Source organism: Ipomoea triloba, chromosome 7, assembly GCF_003576645.1.
Source record: "Ipomoea triloba cultivar NCNSP0323 chromosome 7, ASM357664v1".
NCBI lineage: Eukaryota > Viridiplantae > Streptophyta > Magnoliopsida > Solanales > Convolvulaceae > Ipomoea > Ipomoea triloba.
In genome coordinates, this window is record NC_044922.1 from 26,611,544 (window position 1) to 26,622,972 (window position 11,429).

At 32.1% G+C, this 11,429-nt stretch overlaps 1 protein-coding gene across 1 annotated transcript; it reads left to right on the forward strand.

Moving 5' to 3' along the window:
- Window positions 1–1,447: 1,447 nt before the first annotated feature.
- LOC116025924 (putative SNAP25 homologous protein SNAP30) lies at window positions 1,448–3,455 on the forward strand. Its single transcript, XM_031267302.1, has 5 exons — window positions 1,448–1,833; window positions 2,488–2,581; window positions 2,660–2,784; window positions 2,901–2,998; window positions 3,120–3,455. The coding sequence occupies exons 1-5, from the start codon at window positions 1,525–1,527 to the stop codon at window positions 3,217–3,219; spliced, it is 726 nt and encodes a 241-aa protein (XP_031123162.1). The 5' UTR covers window positions 1,448–1,524; the 3' UTR covers window positions 3,220–3,455.
- The last annotated feature ends 7,974 nt before the right edge of the window (window positions 3,456–11,429 follow it).

Here is an 11,429-nt window from a genome sequence, read left to right on the forward strand (position 1 = left end):
AATAAATACAATATGTGAGACAAGTTATTCACTTTCATTTTAGATACACTGCAGTTTCATTTTGTTTTGAGCACACTATAAATACAAGATTGTTAGATATAACGGCTTCCGTTTCTTTACTTAAAACAACGGAGCCATTTTTTAAGCATGTTCCACGCAATTGTGTGAACCAGGATCCGTAAAACAATTGGTAAAATTAAGTCGGGCCTATTATCGGAAAATCATTGTACAAATAGAAAAGGAATAACCCAAAATATAAGAATCCAGTAAAAGCCCGACCCAAAGGAATTACATATTACGGTTAACGCTTGCTAGATTTCGGGCTTCGGTTTTTTTGGGTTTGGATTTGGGCTGTCTTAACGTGTGTTATTCGGCCCATATTTCCAACTAATAACAACCTTAGAAGGTGTCGGGCGGTTATGAACGCCTGGGTTTTCGCGGCACCTCCTGTCTCCTCTTTTCGTTTCTGATTCTTTCCAACTAAGAACAAAAAAGAAAACATAGAACTAGTCAAAAAAAAGAGGAAAAAAACATCATATCTCTCAATCTCTCTGTTTTCCCATGCGTGTTTGAGGTAAGAAATTTCTCAAAATTCACAAATTATTGTTGGGGAAGATTCCCATTTCCTTCTGTTCTTGAAATTTGATGTTTTTTCCTCAAAAAAAAAAAACAGTTTTTTAATGTGGGTTGTGACTTAACCCTTAAATGCAGTATCATTTCTTCATTGATGCATTGATTCATACATGTTGCATCCTTGTTTCCTGCATGAGTTTTGAATAATTCATCTTAGAAAAGTGGATTAGAGACAAAAAATGCATATCTGTATCTATATCTGTAATTTTATATACCGGTGTAAGCGATCAGAGTTTTCGGTACACTACTCGTGTACATGTTTTATAAAATAAACGAACAGAATTTGAACATTTTTTCAGAACAAGCTCTGGTTTGTTTAATAATGTTCAAGAACATGCGCGTTTAGTGTTAGTTTAGAAATGTTCACGAATAGACTCTTTTTAATATTAGATGTTACTTTTAGACTTATTTGTAGTTGTTATGTTGTTTGTTTGGTTATTGTTCGTGAACCTAAACTATTTCTTGTTCACGAATAAATTATGATTACGAATATTTACATATGTTTGTTTGTTTGGTTGTTCACAAACACAATTAATTGACCAAACAAACGAACATGTTAGCGAACTATTAACGAACTTTAATGAACGATTAGTAAATGAACACGAACGTGATTTTCAAAAACCTTAACAAACGAACAAGATCACTCTAAAAATCATAACAAACGAACATGAACAAGCTATGCTGATTCGTGTTCGGTTCGTTTACAGCCCTACCCTAGTTTTATATGATAAAATTAAGGTTTTGTAGGAGGATTCTGGGTAGCATTTGTGGATTTGAAATGAAATCCCTTTGATTTTCAGGCTGGCAGGAGTGTTGGAAGCCTGCATTTCTGGTTCTTGCTGAGAGGTTACTTTACTTGCTGTATTTTTAGCTGCAGTTTAGACTAAAACAATGTTTGGGTTTGGGAAGAAGCCTCCTGCTTCTGCAAGTGCAAGCCCTATGCACTCTGCAGATGAAACTCCTGCAAGGAGGACAGCTTCTGAGCCGAAGCTCAACTTTGATGACATGTCTGTGCAAGAGCTGGAGGATTATGCAGTGAACCAGGCCGAGGACACCACGAGATCCGTCAACAACTGCCTCAAGATCGCGGAGGACATTAGAAAGGACGGTGCGAAGACCCTCGAGACGTTGCACCAGCAGGGGGAGCAGATCCACAGGACTCATGAGATGGCTGTTGAAATGGACCGCGATTTGAGCAAGGTTTGCGTGTTAAAGTGTTACTGCATTTTTGCTGCTGCAATGTGAATTCAGATATGGCTTCTTGATGATCAAACTTTTTGATATATGATCCAATCCTTAATGTGAAGCTAAAAAATAGTAGTGTCAATTGCATTTCACTTTCATGGCTTTGGTATCATGTAATTCCTTGGTTGTTTCTGAATGTAGCATAACTTCTTTTTTAGTTTTGGGTGATGAGGGAAACCCGTAGTACGGGGTAAATCCCATCTTGTGATCCTAGCCGACAAAGGACAACAAGGAGGTAAACCAGTTTAGGTTGCCAATATCTGATCGGCTTAAACCAAGAAAGCCAATAGGCTGCTCCAGTAATTCCATGGCATGACTTCCTTTTTTGTTGGGTGACAAAAGAAACCCGCAGCCACTACTTCGATGATGTGCACTTGATAAATCCAGCCTTGTAACCCTAGCCGGCAAAGAACCACAAAGGGGTAAACCACTCTAGGTTGTCCTTAGCTAACCAACTCAAACCAAGAAGGCTAATGAGCCGAACTTGTAACATTTTAGTTACCAAGCCAATAGTCCGACCAACATAACTTCTTGTTAGCTGAACTCAAGTGAAACCTTGATATTACAATGGCATTATTGTTAATGGTGGGTGAAGTTGTTCATTTGCAGGGAGAGAAGTTATTGAATAATCTTGGGGGAATGTTCTCCATGCCATGGAAGCCAAAAAAGACTAAGGAAATCACAGGGCCTCAGACTTCAAAAGGTTATATTACACTCTGCATTTTGGCATATCAGAAGATGTAATTTCATGGTAGCATTGCTTATCTTGGCTGCTTCTCAGATGATAACCACAGAGGAAAGAAAGGCAGTAAAGAGCAAAGGGAGAAGTTGGGGCTAAATGCCAAGGGGAAATCAGCACCGACCGCGCCTCCTAATGAACCGCAGAATGCAATGCAGAAAGTCGAGGTGCGTTTTTCTGTTACATGTAATCGTCGTGTTCTGTTGTCGTTCTGTTGTCTTGGTAACTCGTACGAATATGATTTTGTCTCATCCCCATGCCCCGGTTTTGTGGGATCAATCAGATGGAGAAGGCAAAGCAGGATGATGCACTTGATGATCTTAGTGACATATTGGGTGACTTGAAGGGAATGGCTACTGATATGGGACAGGAACTTGACAGGTTAGTATATATTCTCATCTCTCATTCTAACCTTTGCTAAACTCGAAAATGACGGGTTTAGTCAACCCGAGATACTAAGCCAGGAAGTTTCCTCGTTAACCACTTGGCCCGTTTTATCCAGGCAAAACAAAGCTCTAGACAATCTCGACACGGATATAGACGAACTGAATTCGCGTGTCAAAGGCGCCAATCAACGCGCTCGCCATCTCCTCGCAAAGTGAAGTGGACTCCATCGTCACCATATCGGCTTTCCTGCACACCTGAAACCTCTGCATACATACATCCTCTCACCGCATTCCTTTAGCCTTCTAGCTAGTTTTCGTCTTCTTGTATTTCAAAAGTTCGGTTCCCATTTTCCATTTTTAGATTTTGTTGTATCTATTGCTTGTATATCATGAATTGATTGTTTAGCTTCAATAAAATGAGGATAACTATAAAAAAAACAATCTTTCTAATACCTTAAGAAACACTCCCAATTTCCCTTGCTTTAGCTGATATATATGGGGTCAAGTTCCAATGCTGTCATGTGTTAACGTGCATTAGTTATGCACAAAAGCACCAATGGATCACAAAACGCACCACATCCAAAAAATGCACTATACCTCACCACACTTAATAGTGCGTTTTCGAACACTGTATGATGCGTTTATGCATATCTAATGGTGCGTTTTGTGGTGATGGTGCATTGGTGCACTTCCTAACACTATTAGTGTTTTTTTAAATAACTAATGGTACGACCGCACCGGTCGCACGTTAAGACATGACCGCATTTGAGCTGACGTGTGTATATATGTGTGTGTGTCTTTTGCTGTAATTGATGTTCATGAAACTTTGAATATTAGCCAGCTGTCATTAATATTTGATTAGCAGTAATTACGTTTGACAAATTTGATGATGTTCATTGTCCCACAGCCTTAACTACAAGTCCTTTTAAGACATTATTATAAGTCTCTGTCTGTGATATAGATATATCATATATGCAGTTACAGCATAAATGCCAGAAATATGTGTGAGAAATTAAACTCTGCAAGCCTTCTGCGTGATGCATTTGATGAGATGCTTGCATACTTGTACTTCTCAGAGCTATAAATAACCTCACATTTCTCCTTTATTTTTTAATAACCCTCTACGGTTGATTTTGATTTATTCAGATGAATAGATTAGATTAGTCCACACTTAAAGGAGGAAAATATTCTCATTTGATTCTATCCCTATGCGTATAGAACAGATACAAATGAGAATTACTCCCAAACTGATTTTTTAAAGGGCATTTCTGTAATTACATTTGTACATTTGAAAATACTTACAAATTGTACCATCATAATTATATAAATATCACCAAATTTTTTAGGATTTCATTTTCAGCCCTTCATCATCTCCCGTGGGCGGATTGGAAGTCTCTCTATATTTTTTTTTTTGAAAACGAACTCTCTCTATATAATTATATATAGAATTAATAACCCAATGATCTTCTGGGTATTAGACTAATACTAGTTTTGATCCAAAAGTTTTAAACTGATCAGAAATAATCTGAGTTTCAAAAAATAAGCTCCCGTAGTTCTCCATTAGTCAAACTGTAAATTAGGCATTAAAATTGATGGCAAAATCGTTTTTTTTAAATAGATTTGCATCCTTCTTTCTCCGTAATTTCAATTGTTTTTTCTCATGGGACGAGTCGCCATTCACCAGAAGTTCATTTGAGCACCCATTGTCTCTATTGTCGAGGTCTACCTACCACGTTTAAAAATTGAGAAAAAATAATTAAAATAAGGACAAGAATCTAAAAAGACGATTTTACCCTTCATTTTACTATAGCATGTAATACCCAATACTCAAAAGATCATTGGAGATTTTGAGTTATTAATTATATATATATATATATATATATATATGGATATATATATACACACACACATTGAGAGGGAAAGAAAGAGAGAGAACGCCTCCAAATTTTACAATTATCACATTTCAATCTGTCTCATATTTTTTTTCCTATCTGTTTCAACTCAGAAAACCGCCATGAAAATCTTGCTTTCATCATCTTCTTCTCTTTCTGCAAGAACGGTGTTTGAGTATCATTTTCCTGTGATGATATTCTTTCTCCTCTTCGTATCCACTTCATCGTCACCTCAACTTCACAGCCAGAAGCTATCCTCCACCGCCTATTATCATCAGAAGAATTTCCACCATTCTTGCAGCACTTTCAAGATTTCCCCTTCTGCTGCTATCTGCTATCAGCTTCAGAGAATCCGCCACTGCCCGCCGTTCCAGCCGCCGCCGGCATCGCCGTCGGCGGCGGCGGCGGAGATTGATCCGAGGTACGGTGTGGAGAAACGACTGGTCCCCTCCGGTCCCAACCCTCTTCACAACTGAAAAAGAAAAGAAGAAAAAAGTCTCAGTATTTGCAGAATTTGCAGAGCAACCATCTTTCTGCGTCTTGATCATCACTTTCTTTTCAATTTCTTGGGGAATTTTTTCAAGAATTTAGGATTTTTGGATACCCTTTGGTTCGTTTTCTTGGATAAAGCTAATTCTCGGAATACCCTCAAACTCTTGAATGCCACTTTCCATTGAAGATTGATTCTGGTTTTGGAGGTTTCTGTTCTGTCTGTCAGTATACTTCTTGGTTTTTAGTCCTACAAAAACTGTTTTCTTTTAATTGTCAGAGACCTTCATTTCCATGGCTGTTTCAGGCTCTGAGAGTTCTTGATTTGGTGGCAGAAAAAGAGGAAAAACACTTTTTCTGGTTTTCTGTTTCTGTTGAATCTTTGAGATATGATCAAGAGAAGTCCATGAAGCCATTAAAGTGTTTGGAGCTGTTTCAGATGGGGAGGTGACCAATTCAATGGATAAGTAGAAGAGTGTTTTTTTCATTACATAAATGTAGTCATGTATAGTTGTGTGTGGCATGTAATATGGTATCACATATTGGAGATATTATTGGAGTTTCCCATTTTGCCCTTGGATAGTCTAGTCTAGCAAGCTATGTTGTGGCATGCAAAAAGGAAGAAAGTACATAAATGAATGTATGTGTAATGAATTCAGTGAGAACATAGTCATGGAGCTCATGAGATTCCTAGCTTCTGCATTTATGGAAGTCACATCAACGTAGTTTGAATTTTAAATGATGGTCAATTTTGTAATTTTATCCTTTATTTTGTTAAAGATAAATATAAATTATATATTACAATAAATGTTTCCCACTTAATCAAGGCCTTAGAGTTCTAATTTAGAAAATTCAGCTACCTTAAAACCCATGAAAGAGTGTACTATTTTGTCACCCATTGAGGTCCTACGCGATATATGAGAAGATTAGTTTGGATGTGTAGGGTCCTTAGTGTCGCATAAGTGAGGAAATATGTGTTTGAAAAAAAAATCTAATAAATATATATTATCAATATAAGTTAAATTTTTATACGAAATATAATCAAATGAGGAGTAAAAAAGAGATACTCAAAGTTTACTTTTATATAAAATAGTATATATATATATATCTTCATTACAGAAATACCGACTTTTAGTAAATGTTATTGCTGAATGGCTAGTAAATTCGAGCTAGCAAAGGTTGATAAAAAGGAAATTTTAGAGTGCCATGGGTTGTTTCTCAATATAATTAAAAAGGATACTAATTTTCGGGTTTAGTATTGGAATTGTAAATTTCGAGAATATAAATTGTGTTTTAAGTCAAAACATATAAATTGTGTATGTTAACATTATGTGTTCTTAGTATACAAATTGTGAATTTTTAAAAGATAAATTGTTCACATTGAGTGTTCTTAGTATACAAAATGTGAATTTTTAAAATGTAAATTGTGAAAATTTAGTATGTAAATTGTGAACATTCAAAACTTGAGTCTATCAATTGCAATGTGGACTCGGGTCCACATAATAATTTGCCGATTAGGAGGGAGTGAGATGTCAAAGTCACTCATGTTCCTAGCGAGCATAACATCGTGACTGATTCACTAGCTAAACTCACAGTTAAGAAGAGATGTAATTGGATTGAGTTCGAGAATCCACCGAGCGTTATTCTTGAGAGCGTTGTGAAGGACAAGATTCTTTTGATAGTAGCACTAAAGGGCAACCAAGTATTGCTGCAATGGGAAGTGTAGTTTAAGATGCATAATGAAGTTGGCTTTGTGGTTTACATTTTGAAGTGGGGTTCGCAACTAGCTTTAATGTGAAGTTCTTGACAATTTTTCAAGGTCTCCTTTATTAGAATATGGGCTATCATATTGTTGAATTTGAAAATGATCCGTTAATTTCCTTGCAAAAAAATATAAAGGTGGGGGTTTAGTAAGCCTTCATCAAGGATTGATTAATTAGTGCTATTTGGAAGTTGCTAGAGAGGAAGTGAGTTTGTCATCTAAAATATGTTCATCATTAGTAAGCAAACATGTCTATAGATTGGATAGCAGCTTTGTTAAATTACTAGCTCGGTTTGGTTATATGTATGGTGTGCCGCATTAGGGGGTCTTCATGTGCTATTTTGACTTATAAAAGTGTTGTCTTTGTTGAGTATATAATATATAAATGTAAACTAGTGTTTTACCCGTGCGATGCACGGACAAAATTTATGTTACTATAAATTTAAATAGAAAATTTGAAAAATATAAATATTTTAAAATGTACAATATAATAATATATTTGTAATTCCATATATTTGGTTAAGTATCTATTTTCATAGCATATAAAATTTAAATTTAAATTTTGTATAATTAATATAGTCTCTAATTAATCATGTACACATTTAGATAAATTTATAGAAAAAACTTACATAATTAATTTTATGATTCCAACAATATGAATAATAACTAAGAAAATTATATTTAAAAAAGATGCAAATTTTAATTTTTGTATTAGTAAAAAAATTTGAACGACCCATGTTTAATTGTAATTATACAATTATTATTATAATTATTAACTTATTTATCATAATAATTATTAGTCAATTATATTAATATACATACAATCAATTTTTTAATTACTGTAATAATTATTAGATAATTAAATTAATATTGTACAATTATACTTTAATACTTTAAATATAAATGTTATATATATATACGTATATATATATATATATATTATCCAGCCACTTCTGTTATTATATATATAACCTATACATTGTGGTCTGATAGAGTTTTTTGCATTTTTAGTCCTACGACTGTAGTGGCACTATTAGAATTAATTTCTAAATGATTAAATTTGCTACATATCTTTTTAGAAATTAATTAGTTTTAATTTTAATTAGTTTACCAAAATCAAAATGATTTTAGAGTCTAGTCTGACATGACTACATACTTTTTAGAAATGAATTAGTTTTTTTTTTTTCAAAAATGGATGGCGTGTTGAAGATGTCAATCAATGTTTTCTTGCTTGAAAGAGAAAATTTTTTTAAACATGTAAATGCCCATTTAACCATGCTTGAAAGGGGAAAAAAATTCGGCCAAAAAATGACAAAAAATATGCACAATTTTTTTCCGACGAAAAATTGACCGAAAAATTCGCCAGAATTTTTTTCCGGCGAAAAAAAACTACCGGAAGGACCATTTTTGCAAAAGAAACAATAGTCGTAGACTGAAATTACAAAGTTTAAAAGTCGTGAATCAATTCTAATAGTGTCACTATAGTCGTGGGACTAAAAATACAAAAAACTCTGGGTCTGATATAACCAAACTCTTGGTAGCTCGCAATTACTTGCGCACTTAAATCAGTTCCATAGTGACATAGTGTACGTTCATCTACTTTAGTGCCAAACTATATAAATAATTTATCGCCACTCCAAGAACAATGCAGCTAACTACTTAATCAAATCATTCAATTCAATATAATATATTTCATATTTTTTTAAATCCAAATAAAACATAATAGTCGGTATTAATGTATCAATGATATATAATTTTAAAAAAAAATAATAAACCAAAATTTAAAAGATTACAGGTTTTTTTTTTTGTTACAATATAATGAAAAAACCTTTATATGAGGCAAACACTTTATGTTCAAATGAGTTTATTGATAAATTTTGATTGCCAATGTAAGACTTCTACATTTGTTTAATTAATTGTCTAAAAAATGGTCTCGCGAGATTTTATAATCTATTATTCAATTTTCAAGTTGATTTTTAAAACCGATTGTATCGTACTGTTGAGAGTTTAATTTTTGTTCAAATGTTGAGAACCACATCACTTTTAGTCTTTTACCCTCCTAAGGTATGCCAACGTCCATGGTGGACGTGTTTGTTTATTTTAATGATGAATGACTAAAGCTTGTGTAGAGTGAGATCTATTAATTCATAATAACCAATAAACCAGTAACTTTATCCCATTTCTTCAATAAGAGATTCAAATATAGAGATTTCAACAAATTCGTTGGGATGTGATTAGCATGGCATAGTAAATTCTCTCAAAAACTGCCAAAGCAAAGTACAACCTGATCATACACAATGTCAACACAAGCAAAATATACTACAAAGAATGCAACATTGTGTGGAAACACAATCTTGAAGTGTACAAAGAATGCAACATTGTGTGGAAACACAATCTTGAAGTGCTAAGCTAAGAATATTCTAAAAACAAACACAATCTTGAAGTGCTAAGCTAAGAATATTCTAAAAACACACCACACAACATAATATATCAAATCATTCAATATAATATATTTCACATTTTTTTAATCCAAATAAAGCATAATACTGCGTATTAATGTATCAATAATATACAAAATTAAAAAAAAAAAACAAAACAAAACAAATAAACCAATCAAAAAACAATAGTGATTAGCGCCAAATAATAAATCATAATAATAAGAATTAGTAAAACAACCGTGGTTAGCCGTGAAACAAAAAATAAATTAAGCAAATATAAATAAACAACATAAACAAATTTAAATAAACAAATATAAACAATATAAACAAAAAACTTCCAATATACCTCCACATCTTCGAGCACAGATTCTAAGGTTGCTACTCGATTGTTTTTTATTTCGTAAAGACGAATCAGTTGTACTTTTATTGCTCACACAGTACTGTAGGCATTTATCTTATTTAGTAAAACAAAAATAGGGACCATTATATGTAGATTTTTTGTGTGTAATGAGGCTAAAGTGGTAAGATCGAATGGAAAATGTGAAATTTGTTACATGATTTATATAGTGGTACTGGAATAGTTTATTTGGAAAACTTTAAAAATATGCTAATTGATTAGAAGACATATGTATCAGAATAATTTGCAAGCAATTTGCCTTTTTTAATGTAATTTGCCTTTATATTAGCATTCAATTTGTCGTATTTTGTATGCAATTCACCTTTTTCAATTAGATCAATAGTTTTATTTCCCTTTTTTGTATGCAATAGATTTAGGATAAAGATTGAAATTATAGATGACACAAGATTGAAAGAGAGACAATCAGCAAAGAGGACTATATATGCATATATATTCAGCATCAGACGATTTGGATTTGTTTATAAACTTCATTAACTTCCTTCATATGCATGTAACGTATGTCGTCTTATGATTTGCAGATTTTTGTTAACAAAAATACAATATGTATTTTTTTTATTATGTGGCTAAAATAGTGAGATAAATCGGAAGATGTGGAATTGATAAGGTTATATAATTCTTTAAATGTATTTTATATAGTAGTATTGAAATTGATTAGATAAAAAGTATATTAGGAAAAATATAAAAATCAACCAAATAAAAGGTGAAAAATTGGTTTAATAAGTAATATATGTATAGTAATTTGTGTAATTATTGAATTAATTACCATATATAATATCTGTATATTAATTTGTCTAATTATTAATTTAATTAACAAAATAATTATTAGTCAATCATATTAAAATCTATTCAGTCAATTCCATAATTAGAAAAATAATAATTCCTTAATTACATTTAATTTATACAATTAATTTCTTAATTCCTTAATTAGAATGATAATAACAATAATAATTGCAATTAAAATTAATTAATTAATTGTGTGGATTTTTTTTTAAATTTCTTTGCCATACAAGATTCCTTTGTATTAAAATCTATTCAATTAATTCCTTAATTAGCAACAATTCCTTAATTATGTTTAAATCTATTCAATTAATTTCTTAATTTTAGAAAATAGTAATATCTATATAGTAATATGTATCATTATTAGTTTAATTAGAATAATAATTATAATTATTTGTGTACTAATATGAAGTCTGAACCATAATTAGCTTTATTACAATTAATTTGTTAATTTGTCAATTATAATTGTAATTAGATTAATTCCTATATATATATATATATATATATATATATATATATGTATGTATGTATGTATGTATGTATATAGTAGTATATGTATAGTAATATGTATAATTATTAACTTATTTAGAATAATAATCATTATTATAATTACAGTTAATTACAATTAATTTAATAATTGTATGATTTTT